The sequence below is a fragment of the Medicago truncatula genome, chromosome 8 (assembly GCF_003473485.1).
Source record: "Medicago truncatula cultivar Jemalong A17 chromosome 8, MtrunA17r5.0-ANR, whole genome shotgun sequence".
NCBI classification, from domain to species: Eukaryota; Viridiplantae; Streptophyta; class Magnoliopsida; order Fabales; family Fabaceae; genus Medicago; species Medicago truncatula.
In genome coordinates, this window is record NC_053049.1 from 6,666,285 (window position 1) to 6,691,354 (window position 25,070).

Genomic DNA, 25,070 nt, shown 5'->3' on the forward strand with positions numbered 1-25,070 from the left:
ATATTATCCAGAATCCAAAGTTAATTTATCTTATTGTCAATTTAGATATCTCGTATGGAGTTAAAAAGGGAAGTGTAATGTTTTATTTGTTTCACATTGAATGGGATTAGGTGATCTTGTGAGAGCTTCTCCGAAATAAATAGCTAATGAAATCAATATTGCGCTTTAGGTGCAGTAGAGAGTGATTTGGTGTATCGGCCGAAATGTGCATTCTTTAAAAAATATATCAAAAAGTAGTATTAATAGTTTAATTGCATATTAAGTTAGAATCCATGACTTTAATGACTTTGTTGCTTATTTTTGTCAATTAATGTTATATCTAATTTATTTTAGGTGGAAGACTAAGAATCACCAAACGGAGTATAATGTTCTTTGGAGTCAATTCAACTTGAGTTGATCAAAACAATTTTCTTGCCTGACCATCTGAATAATTGATTAGTTTTTCATGTTACCAACTCAAGAAACCTTATTGAATCACTTGTTTATGTTTTATTGAATCAGTTTATATGAATGTAAATTTCATATTTTAGTTTATGGATTAGTTCATACTATCGATTAAGAATTAATTTAGTTGGTGTCATAAAGATATTACTCTAATTTTCTATAAAATTACGGAAAAACTGTATTTTTTTTTTTTTTTTTATAAATAAATTCTCCAAATAGCGACGGTTCAAGACAGCCGCAATACCCTTTGCAACAGTTGTAGCACGGGTTATTTAAATTGTCGCAAAACGGTCAGCGACACCCATCACCTCGACTATTGTGTAACTATCGTAGGTGGCAAAACTTGCGACGGTTTGACCTATTGCAAATCCCCTTCTTAATCGTCACAAAGAGCTTTTTGTTGTTGTAGTGTAAATCCATAAAGCGGAAACAATATTAAAACAATTATGAAAGTCTAATTGGCTTATATAGTGGTTTGCCACTGAAAGAAAGGAGATATGTATGAAAACTCAAAGTGGTTTAGCGTAGGATATTATAAACATAAAGAGTCGCTTGAAAAGGCTCTATGTACCAATAAAACTACCTCAACGTGTGTACGTACAACCAATAAGCAAGTAAGGAATGAACGAAAAGCTCAAGAAATGAGCAATGGATGGAATCCATTCCACCTGAAAGAAAAAGTAGAGAATGGAAGGTTATGCTAGGTAACACATAAGATGTTTTTCTTCTTTCTTCTGAAAATTCCTCCTTTGAACCGTCGAGCAAAATGCATTTATTTTTGTCCATTAGAGGTAGACCAAGAATTTCTTGAAATTTTCATCAATCAGAGATTAGTGTTACTAAATTGATAAATCTAAAAGAACAAGTAATATTTGTTTAATTAAAACAAATCCATATTTAATATTCATGCATCATAGTCATCATATCAAGAGCAAAAAAATTGTCTAAGCAAAAAGGATTAAGCATAAAAAAATGATTGGAAAATCCCATGGGTTACCTCCCATGCAACTTTGCTTTTACGTCTTTAACTTGAAGATTGATGGCATCATGGTTCGTTTAAACCGGTGACACTCTCTCGGTTTTAACCGTTGACCATATACCTTAAACAATGTGTTTTTTTTTTAGGTTTTGCAGCTCTACTGCTCCATAAGGTGACACATCTGCAATGATGTAAGGACAATTGTGATGATTAATTTAAAATTAAATTTTCTTGTATTGGACTTTCATAATCTATTTCGTCGGATTTAAATAATATTTTTCATTTGGTGAATGATCACAATGTTTTGAAAAGCAGTAATGGCTCATCTACTTCTTTTTGGGATGACAATTAGCAATTGGTTACAAATTACAATTACAGGATTTGGAGCCACTCCCATATCATATCTCTCACTTGGTGACTGCCAAAGTTGTAGATGTTGTTCAAACAACAGTTCTTAGAAATTACTTTTAGTATTCTAGTCTTGCTTCACTCTCTTCAAAAACAAATTTTGCTGCAACGTAACATAACATATTTAATTGGCGAGTAAAGTGCATCAGAGTAAGCATATTAACAGAAAGAAGAATTTTGAGTGTAGATTGAATATAATTACAGAGATTCAAAACTAAGTGTAATTACAGTATCATTCATGTATTGAAATTTATCTCTGCAATTTGACATGTAATTACATGACTGTTTTGTTTTGCTCCGTGCAATGTAAAAAGAGACATGTTAGGTTTCCATTGAGTACATGCACATAAAATAGTGTATCAAATATCCCTGCAACTTAATTTTTATCATGTAAATTGCTCTTTTTCTCTTTTTCGGTATCTAAAATAAGTACAAACATAGTACAGTTCACGAGCACGATGACTTCTTCTGCGCCAGCTGCTCCTTCATCATAGATTCATAGGTACAAGTATCCCCAAATGGATAAAATAGCAGATAGTGGGTTAAATCAAAGATAATTATTGATAATAGCTACCATAAGAGAAGAAACAATCAAAACCTATAACCCATTTATAATCAGGTTTGGACCATCAATAATTTTTTGAGTCATGGTGAGCCTCCATAAATAATTTTACCCTTCAGTCCACCGACGATCCCATCAATAATTCCACATGCAATTTCAAAATAAAAACAACACAAAGATAAAAACCCAAATATTTGCAAATGATAGTCAGATTTAAAAATACAATCCTTCTAATTGCACTCCCCTACTACACACTCTCCAACACTTAAAAAGTTCAATTAAAAAGATCAATCAACAATAATAAAAACTAAAAAACATTTATTATTCCATCCCACTAGGAGTTGGAATAAGCCGGGCTGGGCCGAGCTGAGTTTTGCTTAAATAGGTCTGGCCTAGTTGAAAAAACTAAGGTCTAAGCTTTGACCTTTTACTTGTCAAAGACTTTATTTTAAGTTTGACCTGACCTTTTTAAAAGTTTGGCTTGACCTATTAGCTTGTCTAAAAGCCTAGTTTGTATTACGAGTTTCAAATAGAGTTCATTCATCTATTTTTCTTTCTTTTCAATTTGTCCAACATACTTAATGTAGAGATAAACATTAATTAGATACACATTAAAATAATAAAACAAAATTGTGAAATTTATAGATGGATATAAACTCAAAAATAATCTTGTCTGATAACAAGAAGAATTTCAAACTTAATCTGATAACCATACTTAACTTTAGTCATATTATTAGTACCAAGCCTCAAAAGTTCACTCAAATCAAATAACAATATGGGTATTTAATGATAACTTAACAAACTTTCAAATAGATTGAAACTGAAAAGTAAATCAGCACTTAAGCAAGAAAAAATGCATAAAATCTTCAATGTGATAAAATCATTTTTTTTTTGTATTGCTATATAAATAATAAATGTGGGATAATGTAATATACTAATATACGGGTCGGCCTAATAGGCTTTTTTATAGCCTAAGCCTAGTCAATTTAAATTAATAGGCTTTTTAAAAAGCTCATGTTTGACCTATTTATTAAATGAGTAAGGTCGGGCCGTACTTTCAGTAGGCCGAGCCATATACCCTTGACGAGCGGCCTGGCCTATTCCCCGTCAAACATCCCACAATTGAAAGAAAAAAAAAAACACCTCTAACTTCAATAACAGCAACAAAGCCAGCCTAATTAACAATCTACAAAACAATAAATTCACCAATTGGAACTTGAAAAAATATTCTATTAACATTTTTCTACAAAAATTCATTTCTTTGTTCAGTTACAAAGAACATTGATTGAGAATTTGAATTCCATGAAAAAACTAGGTGCATTGTTTTTTTCCTTAAAAATAGGTACATTGTTTGACCCATCAAGTCATCTCCATTATTTGATTAGGGAGGAGAACCAGGTGTTTGAGAGTTGCTCTTGTTAGATAACTTTGTTTTTCAGCATAATGATCATTTTTTTTGAATTCTCATTCAAGTTTCTTAAAAAACAAATGATGACGTTACAATGCTTATGAGGTTTGTTCAAGTACATCAAAAAAAATTTATTACATAGAAAACTACTCACTATGTTTATAATGTATTAAGACAACAACAAAAAAGTTTATAATGTAATTTTGATTAATTTTATTCAATCATTTAATCTAAATTATATATGAAGAATATACATGATTTTGGGATAACTTTTTCACTTCCAAGTATACTCTTAAATGAATTTGCCTATAAGAATACTATATTGTTGGTGTCATTAAAAAATATAGGAATTTAATTATATTATATTTGTTATATTGTTGGTGTCATTGAATAAGATAAATATAATTTATTACAATATGAAAGTGAAACATATCTATAATCTATAATTTTAATCGAAATCAACACTTTTTAAAAACTATTGTTAATAATTTGTATGCGTTAACAGCGCCATAACAAGAGTGGATATAGACGGGCACGAATTCCCGTCTCAATGCTAATTAATGTACATTATTACCAAAATGTTTTTTTTTTCTTTTTGCATTCTTGAAAGTAGAAAATAGATCAATAGTTAATAAAATAATTTGATAAAAAATTTAATTAGCATTTATTTTAAAACTGTGGGAGTAGAAAATTGAAGAAATTCGTTTAAAAACCATCTTCAATTCCTTTTCTCTTAAGACTTTCGTAAAAAAAATAAAAAATATTTTTTAACAACAAAATAAGATATTATTGTTAAATCAGATGTAAGAATAAGAACTACTAAACCCAACAACTTAGTCGAAGTACATGTAGTACTAAACCCACGAAAAATTAGCACCAAGAAAACCTAACCAAAGGGAAGTAGGAAAGTCACAAAACCGCTAGACAACCTAAAAGACCACAAAAGATGACATGGAAAAAATACCATTCCTAAAGGAATCCCTAAAACCTCGAACTAACGAACAAACCACTCGTGATAAAGGCATAACCTCAACCCAAACCCACCTCACACACACCTATCCAACGAAAACTACGCATTGAGACCCCAAAACCCCAAGCCAAGCAAGTGTATACAATCAACAACCACCTCATCCATTCCCACAACACACATTTTTCACTAAATCACAACCCTCATGCGTTAAGAGTTTGTTAATCAGCGTTGGCCTATCTTCATTAAATGACGCCTCAATATTCATCTCCATGTTGAAAATCCTCTCCATCTCAACTCTATTGGTGTCAATTTTAGAATTAGGATATTTACCCAAAACACCATAAAAAATGCAAACCTCTAACCCCCAAAATATTCTCTTAATACCTCTCTTTTAAAACGGATCGAGAGAGTAAAAAAATGAAGAAATTTGTTTAAAATCAATCGTCAACATTTTATATTAATGAATAGATTTCCTTTAAATGAAGAAATTACCCTTTGATGAATTGAGAGTAATTTACCCCTAATGACAAGTAGGATTTGATTTTGAAATGAAGGAGATGGATAACACATGTTGAATGAAAAAGATGAAAAAGTTGATGTTCTTGAGATAAAAAAGGCAACTGATAATGAGAAAAAAAACCCAAAATACATTATCTTTGATGAATTGGGGGTACCCCAAATGACAAATAGGATTCAATTATAGAACGAATGAGATGGAGATCACTTGTTAAATGAAGGAGATGAAGAAATTTAATGATCTTAAGATGAAAATGGTAATTGATTTGAAGAATAAAGACGAAGAAAAGAGGATTTATTTTTATTTTTTTTAAGGGAAAAGAAGATTTTTCTTTGATAAGGATAAATTACCCCATTTCATCAAGGGATAATGTAAAAGTGACAAATTCTACGGTACCGGTACACCAACCCTTTAATTTTATAGGTAAATGAGTTGTTTTTTGAAGAGAAATATTATTTTTTATTATTTATAATTATGATGATTAAACCTTATTCATCAAAAGTGTAAACAAAATATATATATTTTTTTTAATTTGTATCGCTCATAATAGAGAACTTTGATTATTTTATGGAAACTTCTATGGTATACTCACAAGATGAGGTATACCGGTAGTCTTGCATCTTAATTTTATAAATTAATAATCATTTTTTATGTAGTAAATAGCTATTTGTCAATATTTATATTTTATCGAACAACATTTCATAAAAAAAACATTATTTTAGTGTTTATAAGAATCATAATAACTTTTTTTTACATATTATCGTAAAAAATAATAAATGTTCTCAATTATGAGTGATAAAAATTCAAAAAAAATAATATTTCGTTGCCACTTTTGATGAATAAGATTTAGTTATTATAATTATAAATGATAAAAAAAAATATTTTTCTTCAAAAAACAACTAATTTAACTATTAATTTAAAGAATGGGTATACCGGTACACTCAAATATATTGGGTGTACCATAGAATTTGCCTTATTTTATATGATAATATGTAAAAAAAAAAATGACTATGATTCTTATAAACAATGAATGATGCGTTTTTCTTCTGAAATCATATTTTCTAAAATATAAATGCCGACAAATAACTAATTATTTCATAAAATTGATCGTTAGTTTATAGATTTATGAAGCAAGAGTACCGATACACCTCAATTTACGAGTGTACCGTATAAGTTAAAAAAAAAAAAACCAAATTGGAGGTCTATTCATTAGGCCCGTTAATTTAGTCAAACATTAATATTTCTCATTTCCATTCACACTTACTACAAAATAGTTCAAAAAGGAAGAAAGATTTAAAAAATAAATAAAAAATTCCTTTAACAGTATGCAACAAAACAACAATTTCTTGCCTTCTGGTTTTTCCATTTTCATGCAAAATGCATGGGGACATGCGGCATGTGCATTCATCATCACTTAAACCCAAAAACCATAGCAGTAGGAATCCAATGCTGCTTGCCTATATAAAGGGGGCTCAAAAAACTCAGAATTCTACGTCATACTTTCACTCAACCCAGCAGAAGCAATCATAACTCACTCCCCGGTAAATATCTCTTATACTCAATTTTATTTTATATTATCTTTCTGCTTATTAAATAAAACAATCAAGCAGTGATAAAAATAATTAGAGAGCAACAAAATATGAAAATTTATAGAGTAAATATTTAGTTATGAATTTTTGTTTCCTCAAAAACTAAAAATTGTGGTCTTTGATAAACTAAAGCAACAATTTTTTTCTTTCAAAGTAATCGGTGTTGTTTCCATAGATCAAAATTGATGTTGTATGGTATCAGGAAAAACATTCTAGTCTCACATTGAAAAATTAAAATAAAATCTTAAAATAAGTTTATAGAGAGTCACTATCATCCGTCACACACTTTAATTAGAAACAAATTTTTAAGAGTTGTATATGGTGCATTAAACAAGTTATGACAATTCTTACATATTTCATGATTGTTTTGAATGGCAGACAATGAACAATCAAGTGGATAATCATGGTGGTTCAACAGAAACCCTAACCAATAAGAAACAAGAGAAAGGTTGGAGAAGGGTTTTCAAATTAGCAGTGCGTTGGTTGTCATACAAAAACAAGAATGACTGGTTGGAAAAGATGAGAGGGAATTTTAGTGTAGTAGCAATATTCATAGCAACAATAACATTTCAAATGGGTTTAAATCCACCGGGTGGCGTTAGGCCTGCCGAATACGGCAAAGATAAAATGGATGATGATATATTAGGTGCTGAAAATTCCACGTCGACGCTACGTGCGGGTGAAGCTGCAATGGCTGTTGTAAGCCCTGAAAACTATTCCAAATTCCTTTACTCGAACACAATATGTTTCATTGCATCACTTAGTGTTTTACTCTTGCTTACCAGTGGTATTCGTTTGAGTCATAGGTTTACTATGTGGCTTGTATCTATAGGGATGTGTTTCACTCTCACATCTCTTCTTGTTACTTACGACATAGCAGTAGGAATGATTACCCCAGATATTCTCTGGGATGATACGTTGGATTTTCTTTCAACGTTGCTTTATATTTGGATGGGATTGTTTTCCTTCTCGGGTTTGTTACTCACACTGCGTATTATTATTTGGGGAATTAGTGATTTCCTCAATAAACGTGAAGGTAAAAAGGCAAACAGAACTCCAACAAAGACTCCAACCCCTTGATTTAATCGTACAATCTTTAATTTCGACTATAATTAGTGTGTTAGATGTTGAGTATATGTAAGATATGTATATGTTTAAATTTTATCCTTGTAAGGACTGGTATATTTTTTATTTTTTTCAATAAGCAAATGTTAGTGATTATAGTTTGCTAAGGGGAGGAAAAATATTTGGGGAAGTGATCCAACCATGTATCTCTTAAATGTCCTACCCCTAATTAACCACTTCATTTGCTATGTATTTGTGTGGAAATTGTATTTTTTGTGTAATATAAATGTGTTTATGTTTTTGTTTGCTCTGTACTCTTTTTTCCTTGCTGGATTCTTCTAGCAAGGTTTTTAATGAGGCAGATGTTAAGTTTCCTTAATTATTTTAGTTTGGGTATTGGTCTAATCCCCCAAATATCTTTGTATTTTCTTTTTATATTAATAATATAGCTCTTGAGTGTTGCACACTATTTTTTGTTTAAAAAAGGTAGTATATGTTTGTTTAAACTCGATCGTTGTAATTTGTTTTGTTTAATAGGCTAAAAGAACTAAATTAAAATGTAGAGGGGTACTCCAACCTAAAACGACAAAAGATAATTTTTTGTTTAGAACTAGCATTGAATTGGTTGTCATACAAAAACAAGGATGAATGGTTGGAACAGATGAGAGGAAATATGAGTGTAGTAGCAGTATTCATAGCAACATTAACATTTCAAATGGCAATAAGTCCACCCGGTGGTGTTAGGTCTGTTGAAGAGAACAACAAAGCTCAAAAGGGAAATATATTATGTGCTGACAATGCCCTTTCGGAGCTATGTCCGGGGGAAGCTGCTTTGGCCATTGTATACCCTGCTGACTATTATGACTTCCTTCTTTGGAACACAATATGTTTCATTTCATCGCTAAGTGTTTTACTCTTGCTTATGATCAGTGGTATTCGTTGGAGTCATAGGTTTACTATGTGGCTTTTTTCTATTAGCATGTGTTTCACTCTCACATCTCTTCTTGTTACTTACCGAATAGCAATATTAATGGTTACCCCAGTTCCTGTCACGGGTGGTATTAATATGGATTTGCTTTCAACGTTGCTTTATATTTGGATTGTATTCTTTGGCTTCTTAGGTTTGTTACCCACAGTGCGTATTATTATTTGGAATACAAAATAATACGAAATCAAAGATGAAAAACAAATACAAAATCGAATACGAAATCGAATACGGAATTGATGGTTTGAAAATTCACCTGTGATCGGAATCGACCATGTTCAAACGTTTGCTTCATCTTCGATTTGATCAGAATTGAAGGTTAGTTTGAATACATGAGAGAGAGTTGAAATGTGTTTTTGTTTTAGTGGAATAGAAATGTGTTCTGATATAAAACACTACTAAATTAGTAATATTAACACTACTGAAAAAGAAAGTTACCAATGTAACACTTATTAAAAAATGTTAGAAAAATCTCTATATTAGTAACCCATTAAGTAAGTGTTGCAAGGTGAATGAATGTTACTAAAACACATAAGTGTAGTAGTGGCATAGTCATCATATCAAGAGCAAAAAAATTGTCTAAACAAAAAGGATTAAGCATAAAAAAATGCTTTTACGTCTTTAACTTGAAGCTTGATGGCATCATAGTCATCAAATTACAATTACAGGATTTGGAGCCACTCCCATATCATATCTCTCACTTGGTGACTGCCAAAGTTGTAGATGTTGTTCAAACAACAGTTCTTAGAAATTACTTTTAGTATTCTAGTCTTGCTTCACTCTCTTCAAAAACAAATTTTGCTGCAACGTAACATAACATATTTAATTGGCGAGTAAAGTGCATCAGAGTAAGCATATTAACAGAAAGAAGAATTTTGAGTGTAGATTGAATATAATTACAGAGATTCAAAACTAAGTGTAATTACAGTATCATTCATGTATTGAAATTTATCTCTGCAATTTGACATGTAATTACATGACTGTTTTGTTTTGCTCCGTGCAATGTAAAAAGAGACATGTTAGGTTTCCATTGAGTACATGCACATAAAATAGTGTATCAAATATCCCTGCAACTTAATTTTTATCATGTAAATTGCTCTTTTTCTCTTTTTCGGTATCTAAAATAAGTACAAACATAGTACAGTTCACGAGCACGATGACTTCTTCTGCGCCAGCTGCTCCTTCATCATAGATTCATAGGTACAAGTATCCCCAAATGGATAAAATAGCAGATAGTGGGTTAAATCAAAGATAATTATTGATAATAGCTACCATAAGAGAAGAAACAATCAAAACCTATAACCCATTTATAATCAGGTTTGGACCATCAATAATTTTTTGAGTCATGGTGAGCCTCCATAAATAATTTTACCCTTCAGTCCACCGACGATCCCATCAATAATTCCACATGCAATTTCAAAATAAAAACAACACAAAGATAAAAACCCAAATATTTGCAAATGATAGTCAGATTTAAAAATACAATCCTTCTAATTGCACTCCCCTACTAACACTCTCCAACACTTAAAAAGTTCAATTAAAAAGATCAATCAACAATAATAAAAACTAAAAAACATTTATTATTCCATCCCACTAGGAGTTGGAATGAGCCGGGCTGGGCCGAGCTGAGTTTTGCTTAAATAGGTCTGGCCTAGTTGAAAAAACTAAGGTCTAAGCTTTGACCTTTTACTTGTCAAAGACTTTATTTTAAGTTTGACCTGACCTTTTTAAAAGTTTGGCTTGACCTATTAGCTTGTCTAAAAGCCTAGTTTGTATTACGAGTTTCAAATAGAGTTCATTCATCTATTTTTCTTTCTTTTCAATTTGTCCAACATACTTAATGTAGAGATAAACATTAATTAGATACACATTAAAATAATAAAACAAAATTGTGAAATTTATAGATGGATATAAACTCAAGAATAATATTGTCTGAAAAGAAGAAGAATTTAAAACTTAATCTTATAATCATACTTAACCTTAGTCATATTATTAGTACCAAGCCTCAAAAGTTCACTCAAATCAAATAACAATATGGGTATTTAATGATAACTTAACAAGCTTTCAAACAGATTGAAACTGAAAAGTAAATCAGCACTTAAGCACGAAAAAATGCATAAAATCTTCAATGTGATAAAATCAATTTTTTTTTAATTGCTATATAAATAATAAATGTGGGATAATGTAATATACTAATATATGGGTCGGCCTGATAGGCTTTTTTATAAGCCTAAGCCTAACCAATTTAAATTAATAGGCTTTTTAAAAAGCTCATGCTTGACCTATTTATTAAATGAGTAAGGCTGGGTCATGCTTTCAGTAGGCCGAGCCATATACCTTTGACGAGCGGCCTATCAATAAAGGTGAAGGTCAGTCAAAAGGAAACCACTCCACCGAAGATTCCACACTCTTGATTTGATCGTGCAATCTTTAATTACGACTATAATTAGTGTGCTATGCATTGAGTATATGTAAGATTTGTATGTTTAATTTTTATCCTTGTAATAAGGACTTTTTTTTTCCTTTGAATAAAAAAATGTTGGTGATTATAGTTTGCTGAGGGGAGGAAAAATATTTGGGGAAGAGATCAACCATGTATCTCTTACATGTTCTACCCCAAGTTAACCACTTCATTTGGCATGTATTTGTGTGGAAGTTGTCTTTTATTTATATGTAATATAATTATAATAAATGTGTTTATGTTTTTGTTTGATATGTACTTTTTTTTCCTTGCTCAATTTTTTGTAAGATTTTTTATGAGGCAGTAATTATTATGGTTTGGGTATTGGTCTAGTTTTCCCAAATATCTTTGTACCTTTCTTTTTATATTTATAATAGCTCTTGAGTGTTGCACACTATTTTTTGACCTGTCTGGAAAATTCTAACATTTAATTAAATCACACACGTTGACTCAAACCCAAAGTGTTCTTAGCTGAAGGTTCCCTTAAAATTTATAACATTTGCAATTCCTATCTGATGAAATTCCAATACATCATCATTCATCAAAACTTTATAAGAGAAAATTACAAGCAAGGCAAAAAATAAAAATGTTTCCTGCAAAAATTCCGCAGGTAAAGTCGCTGCAAAGCTATTTCCGCAAGTAATTCCTCAGCAAACTGAACCAATCCGCAGAAACATCGGCAGGAAATTTACTCATTCATCAACCTAATTTTTTTATTATTTTCTATTAATGAATGCCAATAGCCGGATTAAAAGTCATTTTTTATTATTTGTTTAACAAAGAAATTTATTGGGAACTATTGTGAGTGAAATTTGGGACATAGCATATGCGGTTTTTAAAAACATGTATAGAGGTAAAATATCCAAAAATAGCATATAATCAAAACTAACAATGGCAATAAAAACCTGTTCTTTATGACAAAAGCACTAGTCATAAAATACATCAAGTCTCCATCACTATGAAGCTGCAAAATATGCATAATAAACATTTCAACAAACACTAAAATATGACAAAACACTCTAGTTACAGTATGACAACTTGTTCTAATATTCCATGATGCATGTTATGTAATTTTGCAATGTCTTCAGCTCTTAGTCTTGCAGCTTGCTCTTCTGCCAATTGTTTCTCAAGCCTTGTAGTTGCCTCCTTCAACTTTGACTAAATCTACAAAACCATATGATTGATCAAACACAAAAAATAGTAGGAGAAATATTCAATTAGGAAAGATAATTAACTACTTAATAATACACATATTTTCGACAATGGAGCAAATTACTTCATATGCTAATATATATATATATATATATATATATATATATATATATATATGTGTGTGTGTGTGAAAAAAAGGCAACTGTGTAGACAAAGAGTCCAATAGAGAAACATACCAAAATTCGACACTCCAAATTACTAGTTATAAATATGATAACTAATGTTATCTTCAACAAAATCATTGTCATCTTCATCGACAACTTCATCAATGTGCTCATTTAATTCACTGTTGGGGTTTGAAACATGGGAAGAAGATCCAACGAATCCCAAATGTTTCATAAGGACATCAAGTTTTTTATTAGTATTGATCATCTCTTTTTTCTTGCCGTTGCATTTGTTGCCTCGTATCGTATGCAACTTCTCTTGTTCTTGTCTTTGCAACGATGCATTTAAAGCATGCACTTGACTTCTAAAAACTTCAACCTCTTATGAATTAGCATGTGTGTTTGTTTGTTGATTTGAAAATGGAATCAAGGTTTTTGATATAGATCCAAGACCAAATATCCAAATCAGTTGGCATGTCATAAGTTTGTTGACTGTCAACTTCATCCTCTCCTCGACCAAATGTGGAATTCTGAGTAGATAAGTCATCTTTTTTTGTTCAAATTTGTCCTAAAAGAAAAAAAGAAGTTCAATGCATCAAAAATAAAAACAGAACAGTTTTACAGTTATGCATGTCAGGACTAAAAATAAAAAACATGAAGATAAGAACAAAAATACATAACATATCAGAAATCTCTTATTGCAAATGGAACAAAATCAAAGAGTACTGTGAGAACAACAGATCAAAGAGTCCAACTCCATGTCTCTTATTATAAAGTTAAAGTCAGATCTGATGTTCTCACAGTACCTCATGAAAGAATTTGGGAACGACAAGCACTCTTTGATTTGATGTTCTCAATTATATTAAAAATCTCTTATCACAAATGGAACAAAACATCAACAACATCAATAGGAACACATCAAAGAGTAGTTATGAGTCAACACATAGGAAAATTATAATATATCAGAAAAATTTAATAGATTAAATAATAATATACTCACATATGCAGATTCAACATGCACATCCATCCAACTTTGATCCTTTTTGCGACGTGTACGGAAATAAAACCCAGTCAACGGCGGATCTGCACCTTTTTCCTTTTTCTGTATATTATCAAAAATGTTATAGGGTCATTAATTTTAAATACTATATTATGAAATATAATAAAAACTTATAATAAACGATGGGGAATTGATCCTCCAGTGTGAAGAGATGCACCAGCCATAGAATTGTGATTTCTTTTATTTGTTTGAGATTCTTTTTTGAACTTGGAGGACTTCCAATATTGTGTCGATTCATTCTACACGTCCTCTCCCATCCAACTTGGTTTATCCTCCATGTTTTTCCGAACTTCTTGCATCAACCGAGACATCTTAGCTGCACCCCTTGTTTAAAAAAAATAAATTGCGCTTTTACCTTGTGTTTTGGTTGCCATGTAAACGTTTTCTGTAATAATCAGATAAGAAAAAAAACTTAAAACATTATTTAATGATACTGAGGTTCATCAAACTATAATCAATTAAAATAACCATTTTAATTGATCCATTTATCCACACCTGAAACTTATGGATATTATATTAAGAAACTTAGTTAGTCATAATCAGAAACTTCATCAAACTCCAAAGCACATGGTATCAATCAAGTTTTACTTAAATCTGTTCTAAAGAGGTTATGTTATGTCATAATCAGAAACTTAGTTGATAATTACCATGAATGAGTCAAAGAAATCATCTTGGTGCTTTCCTGATAATTGCTTCCATGACGGTTTTCCCTCTTCTAATTGATAGCGTATAATGTGAGCAATTTCTTTAACTACCAATTTTCGGTGATCAAACCTGCAAAATGTGTTTCAAACAAGTAAAGTCTTGACTCAACTCAAAGGTATGAAATTACCAACACAAACTAACTACATGCACCACCAATATTTCTCAGGAAAAAACTCATCCAAACATGTTCCAAAGCCTTAAAGATATTAATTCAAAATACAAACAATTATAGTTTCAACATATCATATTGTGTGTAATATCTTATTGAGTCTACAAGCATCTAATCCTCACACCACATATAGCATGTCCAGCAACTAAAGATTCCTAATTTCTCTTAATCTTACAGTTTAAACATCTAGAATGTTAGAAAAGTTAACTCCAGGATATAATAATGTACACGAAAATAGTTGAACCAATTTATCCATTTTTCATGCTTCGGATGTTTGTATCGTCAAATTGTTGAACCAATTTGTATATTTTGAGTCTACTACATGTGTTTTTATGTTAACTTTTTTTGTGGTAACTTCTTCATGAAGCTTGAACAATATTCCTTAGCTTGAATGGTTCTATGACCTTTTGTCATTGTTCTAACTATATTGTTGTTTGGATACTTGTACTATATTTTGGTGTGAAAAACATGCTTCTTATTAATTTTATAACATATTATTGCTCTCCAATTTTCTAGGTTGATACAACTGATATGAATATTCAAACGAAGGAATCACAAACCTTTAGAACCAATAAATTTTTATTTAATACTTCAATGCTGTCATGGTTTTATAGATCTATGATATTTAATTTGTGATGTTGGTTTCTTGTTTGTCCTTGGTTTTCCCCAATTATTAACTCTACACTTTTAACTTTTGAATTTATTACTCGATCAAGTTGAAAGCTTGCAGATCTCTGCGCTCTGCAGAATGAGAAGATGGGTACATTGAAAGAGCTCATACCCGATGCAACAAGGCTTATGAATGCTAGAGTTTTCCAAGTTTCTTCAATATTATTTAATTTGTTCAAACTTATTTGTTTTAACTAATTATATAAATGTTTTTCGTTTTATGTCTTATAGACGGATAAATTATCTTACATGCTTGATGATGCCGTCATGAGGAGCTTTTTCATGCATCAGAAGAGGAGTCGTGTTTCAGCAATTTATGGAGTCTTTTTCACAATGTCAGTCACATCTACCTCTGTTAAGATCCATCTCATCCTTCATGTCAGGATACACCTCTATGTCCACCTACTTAATATTTATTATATGGTTTTGAGACTTAGATTGTAACTTTTAGTTTCAAATAGAATGCTATAATACTATATTAGTTATGATTTCAATGTATTTTGATGCAAAAGTAGTGTGATACTTCTGAGCGCAACCAAAAAAAAGGTTTTTGGAATAAAAAATTAATATGATTTCTATGCATTTTTTGTTTTCTAAAATGCTTTTTGATACTTGTGATTCATCTTGTTTAATATTACAAATGTATTTTGAGAAAAAATTGGAAAATTTTCTACACCTGATTTTATTCAACGGAGAAAAAAATATAAATTGCTATTAGCGACAAAATCGAATATGTCGCAACATAAATTTCCAACAAATCAGCAACAGAATGCTTGCAACGTGTTGTAAATTTCCAGATTATTTGTGACGGATATATTCCCTAGGAAACTTTTGTTTGATATTTGTCCAGGAATTTCTAACAGAAATGTTGTGATGGCAGAATATCGTCGCAAATTGTGACGTAAATGAAAACCCTGCTAATGGTTTCCAATGCTCATCATTACTAAGGATTTTTGGAGCGTCAGAAAATCAGTCACAGAACAGTACAACGGTAATTCCTACATTTTGCAACAGACTAATTTCGTCACTAAACGTGAGTGAGTTTTTTAGTAGTGATCAATTAACTATAACTATCGGAAAGACGGGCACTTTAACTATCTATATTTTAACTTAATTTAATTACGTGTTTTTCATTTAAATTTGAAAATATATTTAGTGTCCAGAATTCCACTAATGTTGGCATTGATTCTAATTTAAATTTAAAATTGAAAAAGAATTGACTTAATTGCATTTTTGGACCCCTATCTTTCCAAAAGTTGCGGTTATGGACCCCTAACTAATTTAAATACAAAACAGCCACCCTATGTTTTGATTCTTTAGCAGTTTTGGACCCCCAAGGTAAAAAAAAAAAAAAAATATGACACGTGGCACCTCACTTAGGGTGCCACGTCAGTGTTGACCGAGTCAACAATGGACTGGAGGTCCAAAACTGTCAAAGAATAAAAACATAGGGGGTTGTTTTGTATTTAAATTAGTTAGGGGTTCATAACCGCAACTTTTGAAAAGATAGGGGTCCAAAAGTGCAATTAAGCCAAAACAAAACAAAACTCCGAAACAATAGTTAGTTAACTTTTGAGTTCTCTTTATATAATGATATAGATAATAATTATTGAAGTATTTATTAATTAATTATGCAATCATACAATGAGTATGTATTATAAAATACTCCCTTTGTTCCTTATTACTTGTCGCATTTAAAAAAAAAAAAATTATTTACATATGATTTTCAAAGTTTAATGCAACATATATTATTGTTTTGTCAAAAATGTGTAAATAAAAATACATTAAGATCACTCCTGTTATGGAGATGCTTGCACAACAAGCTCCCTACTCATGAAAACCTGTCTGCAAGAGGATGTCAGATGCCTTCAGTTTGTAGCCTATGTAATCTTTCTATAGAATCAACTCAGCATCTTTTTATTGATTGTGGCTTTGCAAAAAGCATATGGCAATGGCTTAGCTCAACTCTAAATACTAACTGTGATTTTGCAAATGTACTGGAAGTTGTGAATGTTTGTAACAGAAGATGATCTCCTTTGTTAATTGGTGGTACTTGCAGCCATTACAAACTGTTTTAGCACTATTTGGTTTTGCATGAATCAAAAAATGTTTGCAGAAAAGACCATTTTGGTCAGATCAGCTATAAACCTTATTATCTCAAGTACATATTTAGCACGTAATAATGCAAAGATTCATGCTTCTTCATCAATATCTGATATTATTGTGCTATTAAAAGCTTTCTCAGTTGAGCTGAATTTTGGAAATGCTCCAAGAATCAAAGAGGTCATTTAGCAGCCACCTATTCTAAATTGGGTAAAATGTAACATTGATGGAGCATCAAATGGAAATCCAGGGCCATCAGCTTGTGGGGGTATTTATAGAAACTCAAATGCAAATTTCTTAGGGGCATTTGCTTGCAATTTAAGCAACTCAAACTCTCTTGATGCAGAACTTAATGGTGCAATGTTGGCAATTGAATTGGCACATCAGAAAGGTTGGTCCCATCTTTGGTTTGAGACAGACTCAACTTTAGTTAATTTGGCCTTCAAGTCTTTAAAAATAGTTCCTTGGCAGTTAAGAAATAGATGGGAAAATTGTCTGTTTATTTGTTCCTCTATGTCTTTCTTTGTAACTCGCATCTATAGGGAGGGGAACCATATTGTGCTGATATTTTGGCTAGTGTTGGTTTAGCTTTGCAAACTCATTTTTGGTGGGATGATGTCCCTAATCAGATCAGATTAGACTTTGCTAGAAATAGGTTACGGCTTCCCTATTTTAGATTCTGCTAAGTTCTTAAGGGTTTTGGTTTATGTCCTCTGTCTTTTGTGTTTTTCTTCTTCTTTTTTAATGCAATATCTATAGGGCTTGCTTCTTTTGCAAGTTTCCTTTTCCTAAAAAAAATACATTAAATGAGATAATAAATAATATAATTAAGCATATTAAAGAAGAGAACAGAAATAATAGTATAGAAAATAATAAAATTTATAGATGGTCTTGATATGTGTTAAAAAATGGAAGGCGAACACTTTAAATGGTGAGAATTCAGACTCCACTCTAATATTAGTATGATTGGATATGTGATTATCACTCAATCATTCCATAAAATATCATATAAATAAATTTTTTAAGAGAAAATTTATAATGAATTTTGTTTACTGGATACTAGTATTTAGACCCGTGCGATGCACGGGAAGTTAAATATGACATTGATTAATAAATAAGGTAATCGTAAATGAAACAATAATAGTTGTAAGTGAGCATGAATTAATGTGTCCAAAATAAAACCAATAAAAACTTGAAGTAATTTAGAATTCTCGTTATCACATTGGATAGACAAATAAAAATAACCAAATGCAACTACTAATATAAGTTTGTCTTGAGTAATAATATACAAATTTGTGGATAATAAAGACGTGTCAATTCTCAACAATTGAATCGGTAAAACTCATTTTTGTGTCCATGACTTTTGGTGATTTCAAATCAAAAATTCATCATAAAGATGATGATAAACCTGACATGAAATAAAATAAATTTGTATGATTATACACGATTGTTTTAAATGACAGAAGGTATAAAGAGAAATACAAATTACATAACAATATATAAAAAAAGTATAAGAAAAATGCATAACATATTGTTAATTTGTGAAACAAATTTAGTTGATAAATTTTGACTTTTTTGTCAACAACAAAATTCTAAATATTATTTCTTACACACGCGTGTGCGTCCACACACACACACACACACACACACATATATATATATATATATAGATCGAAAGAAAGGCATTATTTTAAATAAAAGTGCTTTGAAAAACATAGCTAGATGCGCGCAACATTAAACAAATAGAAAATATATACGAATATGTATATGTGTAAATTATCTATCTTAAATTCTGAAAGACTTCTTTGTAGACAACATTATTAGTTTTGTTGGAGACACGTCCTTCGCATCGCAAATCAGCATCTTCAGCCCATCATCACGTCCGTGTGAAAATATGGGTTTTGGAAGATATATTCCAACATTTTTGAGAGATTGTCCTTGACTCTTATTGATAGTCATCGTAAATGAGACCATAATAGGAAACTATTTACGTTGAAATGTGAGAGGAAGTTTTGTATCAGATGGAGATGGAGACAAACTCAATCTTGGGATATATACATTTTGTCCAATACTGTTTCGTGATATTATCTTTGCCTCAAGTACGAAATTCCTCATTTGCGTAATTATAAGGCGCATACCATTGCATAATCTAAACGGTTGATCAATATTTCTCAATAATATAATTGGAACTCCAACCTTGAGATTTAACTCATGGTTTGGCAAACCTGAAGATTTGACGGTGTTCAAAAATTCTAGAGTGAGAATCTGATCAGGACCATTAATATTTTCATCATGTGTAGACGGATTATCAACACTTAAGTATGTTTTTTTCTCACCAGGAATCATCTATAAAATGTAATTGTTCAGTGAATTATCATTGGTAGGTGCTAAAATTGCCCTATCTTGAAAAAATGAAATATCACTCATATTCTCCAAATGGTGGATATGTGCTATTAACAATTGAAGAAATTTGGTCACCTGAGTTCTTGATCAACATGTCATCTAATATTTCAATTTCAGCATCCCCATCATTGTTGTCTTCAATATTTCCATCTCCAACATTTAAAATCCAGTCAGAGAACTCTTTGAGTTCATTGACATCAGAACATGAAGATCCAATTTGAAGCCTCATGTTTTTGGTCAATTTTAAGACTCGACAATGTTTCCAAAGGCGCGATGAATTAATGCTAGCATCAACAACATCATGTCTTGGTGCTCTTGGAATGACCGAAAGAATTTGCCTGAAATCACCACCCAAGACGACCACTTATATAGAGAGAGGTAGTGGATTAGTTTGGCATAAAGTGCCACATATCTAGGAAAAGTTACTTAACAAAAACAAACAATAGATGAGGGTAGGTCAACAAAATAGGAAAGTTAGTGGAAATCAAACTAAGATTATTATGAAGAGAGAAAAAACACGGTTAGATTCTATTTTGATGAGTCTATTTGTTATAGACTTTTTAAGAAGTAAAAAAAAATCACTTTTAAAAGTGTGCATCCAATTGTTACAATTTGTAACAAAAAATAGAATCTAAAATTTTTTCCCAAAATAAGAATCAAAATATTAAAGCAATTATAAATAAGATAATTCGTTTTATATAGTTGTATCCAAACAATTAATGGAAAACAAACTAAGATTATTATGAAGAGAAAAAAGAAGAAGAAAAAAAGTTACCTAGTAGTTTATGAGTCTATTTGTTATAGCCTTTTTAAGAAGTAAAAAAAAATCACTTTTCAAGTTAAAAATAAGGACTCTTGCTAGTAGTTTGAATAACTTGGTTGGGTTAACATTTTTCTAAAGTTGGTTTTTCACATAAAATTTATTTGTGCTTATAGCAAAATATGAGTTATCATTTAAGAATAGGCATGCATATAGTTTTTGCCACCATATGAAGAGAGGATATTGATGATGCTACGAAACACAATAAAAAAAAGTAAGTTGATTTATTTTGGTCACCAACGCAAGTGATTTTTGGTTACCACCACATCATTCGATAGAGATAAAAAAAAAATTATATAGATAGAGTGACATTGACGTGGACAAAAAAGAACGTAAACATGTTATTTTTGGATGTATGACATATGCACCAAAGTACCAAATGTTATAACAACCAAATTAGCAAATGTGAAGCAGATAAATTCCAAAACAAATAACAATTAAGAAGGTACTTATTGAGTAAAAGAGAAAAACGACACAAAATAAATCTAAGTAGTGTAGACTAAGAAGAGCTAAAATATCAATCTTCAGGTTCTTGCTTAATTTTGACAATTTTCTGCAATTTAGTGGTGGACGACCGAGTTTGACAATCAACGTCAATATATATTGCATCTGAGTCGGCGTTTCTCTTTCTCAAAGACTTGGATGGATGAGTATCTTTATGAATAGAATTAGCTTCATCACCAAGAAGCTACATGAATAATAAACATTCATAGCAATAGTTAATTTAATAAGTTTTATGAGTACTTTTAAAGTAGATATAAAGAATATTTAACTACCTTAATGTTATCATCAGTTTGGGGAGTAATAGGACCTATGATATCAACATCATCTTCACCATTCGGAGGAGCAGCATGACACTCAATATAATACCATTCGGACATCTTTTTGACTACATAGGTATAAAACCTTTGTTCAATATTTTTTTTGATTGATCTCTAGTTTGAAAAGCATTTCCTTATTATGTAAGGTGTCAAACTCGGTTGGATAATCATTTGTGGTCTTTCCCTATTTTTGATTTAGATTAGTAAACAATTAAAACCAATGTTTATTGTTTTAATAATATAACATAAAAAATACAAAAAAAAATAATATACTTAAGTTCATTATCAATACCATTTGTTCTTTTGCAGTCTTTCCAAAGTGCTGTGAAATAACTCCATCAAACAACACAAAAGTAGTTGACCCACTATCATCCATAACATGAATGTGCACCATAAACCTAAAATGAAAAGTGAATATACATGAAAGATTCAATAACCTTATAAGGAATCACTAACCAAAAAAATCAGTGACCAAAAGAATAAAAGTGGTGATGATGCAACTTGTCGTTTATATAATCATGCACATAGTAAGTTATTACAAACAAAAACAAATTGAAATTAGATTTGCTAATTATATAAGTAACCGAATAGAAAGAATAATTGAGTTTAGCTTAAAAAAATGAGTGAAACATAAGAAAAATTAATATGGAAAACGTTACCTTTTTGTAGCTTCGACTAATGTATCACATTTTTCACAAAAGTATTTTGTACAAACAGGTTCAACCTTCTTGAAACATTTATCGCATGAAACATAGCACCACTTCTTATTGGTGTCTATGTCAATAATTTTAGCCAGGACAACACATGCACCCACCTGCATAGTTATTAAATTTATTTAAAGAATAATAATTAGAAAATTAAAACACAAAGATATGGATTAAGAATTATTTAACAACATGGTATAATAGTATAAGTCAAAGAAAATTAGCATAAAGTTGTAGACCTGTTTACCTTGTGTAATATCTGAAATTGTCATGTTTTTTGTTTGGAGTAGATCATTAGACAAAGAAAGTGAAGATTATGTTGTCATCTGAGTGACCCCTTGGGTCAAAGATGCATTGTCAGTTTCCATTCTATCGTAAAATATAAGAAAATCATACTTAACAAAAACAAATTTCAATAATTATCAATATATAATATATGTGTAATAACGATAGGTTAGTGCATACCCTTTCTTGTAGGTGCAACATTCTTCAATGTTGGGATTTATAAGCAACTTGGTTTAATCAAAAAAATACGACGTACGATTAATTTGAAATAAGATGATTTAATCGAAGGATGAAGTATGACTTATAAATACTATTTGATGTTACTTATATAGAGAGTTGAAAGATTAGTTTGGCATAAAGTGGCACATATGTAGACAGAGTTAGTTACCAAAGACAAACGTTAGATGATGTTTTTTCTTTTCTTTGGTGGCACAAATTTAATGAGAATTTTTTTTAGCAAAAGTTTGTTTAGAAAAACATAGTTACAAAAACTAAAAAAAATATGGGGATCGGTGTTTATATTGCCAAATAAATAGAGAAAATAGCACTACCAAAAAAATAGAAAACAAACTATGATGTCCATAAAAAAAAAAATTATGAAAGGAAAAAAAAAACGTATTTAGTAGTTTATGACACAAATTTAGCAAATGTTTGTTCAATTGCATAAATATATGTTAAATAATAATAATAATAATAATAATAATAATGAGATGTCAATATTAAATTTAGCAAAAGTTTGTTCAATTGCTTAAATATATATTAAATAATAATAATAATGAGATGTCAATATTAAAATGACAAAATTAACCTCAAATTTTGGCTCCAAAAAGCTGTTTAAGACAACTTAAGACCTTTTATAAATAAGATATATTAAATAATAATAATAATAATAATAATAATAATAATAATAATAATAATAATAATAATAATGAGATGTCAATATTAAAATGACAAAGTTAACCTCAAATTTTGGCTCCAAAAAGTTGTTTAAGACAACTTAAGACCTTTTATAAATAAGATTCGGTATCCAATTAAACTTGAAAGTAACTAAAAATGTACTACTTAATAAAAGAGTGTGTTATTTGAACAACCATTAGATTGACAAGGACGACCATAATTTTAGAAAGAAAAAGTATATTGACACAACCAAAACAATAAAGAAAAAAAAGTAAAAACATAATTTGAATACTAGAAAAAATTGTCATAAATATTATTAAAAAATGGTCGTACAAATACAATTTCTCTTAACAAAAAATCAACTAATGCATTAACAATTGAAGTTCAATAAAAAGTTATGAAAAATCAAAAGTTGATCAATAATCAAAAGTTATGAAAAATCAAAAATTGCTTTACTCACTCAGTAAAAGCCCTTCTTATAGACCATATATCAATTATGATTGAGATCGAGTTATTATCGTATCAAAAATGAAACAAATTTGCACTTCATGATTGAACCTCTTTGAGCAGGACCCAGGCAATTGAATAATGCAACTGCGCACTATATATCTTCTTCAAAAAAATACGAGATATATATATAAATTCCGCAACATATACTCCATCTGGTCATATTTATAAGCAAAAAAAAAAAACTTTTTAGGTACATCCAATAATCAATGTATCTAACCCATGAATATGACCGGATACATTAATTATTCAATGTACCTAAAAAGTCATTTTTTGCTTATAAATATGGTCGGAGGGAGTGTGCATTTAACAAAATTTTGTAACCCTATAAGAGTTGGCACCTAACATGTATTTCCTTTGTTATGTAAAGTCAGTGGCGTAGTCAGGATCCTAGGTCAGGGGGTTCAAACTTTTGAGCGTTCAAACATTTGAATACTTGAATCTGTACTAAAATGTTGTATTGAATTTCGATGTATTGAAAATGCAAATACATTCATGTGTCTCTTTTATTAGTTTTTATCCTTGAATTTATTTTTAGATCATCAATTTAATACTCATATATGTGTTTTCACTGTTCATTTTAGTATATAAAATTATGGGTGTTCGCAGTTTGGTTTGGTTTTTGGTTTGGTTCAGTTGACTTTTAAAATAAAATCCTAATCAAAACAAAGCAAAACAATGCGGTTTGAGTTGGATTGTTTTGTAGATAAAGTTGATACTAAAGTAAAAATCCCGCAACAAAATTGGGCTGGGCTTTGCCTCTTACCATTAAAAAAATAAATAAAAGTTGATATATAGATTATTAAATGTAGATCAAAGAAAATTATTCCAAAAAAAAAAAAACAAAGTTGATACATAGATTATTAAATGTAAAGAAAAGAATACGATGTTTTATACCATGTCGGGAAAAGCAAAAGGTTGGGGAAAGAATAAAAAAAAAATATTGTAATTGATAAAGTATACTATTATGTATCATTGGTTGATATTGATCTATTTTTTATATTTGTTAATAATAAATATTTATCACGTGTCTTTTTATGTATCATAACAAATATTAGTTCTGTATCTTTTTTTATTGTATTTAATCTATATATAGAGGGTTAAAAAAAATGGGATATGATCATGCAAGGAAAACGTGTAGAACAAAATGGCTCGAATTATTAAAATTGTCGAATTACTTTCATGGAAAGCAGTGCCTCTACAAAGATATAAAAATGTGCCAA

General features: G+C 30.2%; 2 protein-coding genes across 2 annotated transcripts; both read left to right on the forward strand.

The window, feature by feature from the left end:
- Positions 1 to 6,785: 6,785 nt before the first annotated feature.
- On the forward strand, positions 6,786 to 7,957 carry LOC11425534 (uncharacterized). The gene is made up of 2 exons (XM_024772605.2): positions 6,786 to 6,829; positions 7,256 to 7,957. The coding sequence occupies exon 2, from the start codon at positions 7,259 to 7,261 to the stop codon at positions 7,955 to 7,957; it is 699 nt and encodes a 232-aa protein (XP_024628373.1). The 5' UTR covers positions 6,786 to 6,829; positions 7,256 to 7,258.
- Positions 7,958 to 8,295: 338 nt separating this feature from the next.
- Positions 8,296 to 9,107, forward strand: LOC112417294 (uncharacterized). The gene is made up of 2 exons (XM_024772832.1): positions 8,296 to 8,311; positions 8,551 to 9,107. Exons 1-2 carry the CDS (start codon positions 8,296 to 8,298, stop codon positions 9,105 to 9,107), a joined length of 573 nt encoding a protein of 190 aa, XP_024628600.1.
- The last annotated feature ends 15,963 nt before the right edge of the window (positions 9,108 to 25,070 follow it).

Coding starts and splice junctions, on each gene's coding strand:
- LOC11425534 (XM_024772605.2), top strand. CDS start 7,259: ATGAACAATCAAGTGGATAATCATGGTGGTTCAACAGAAACCCTAACC.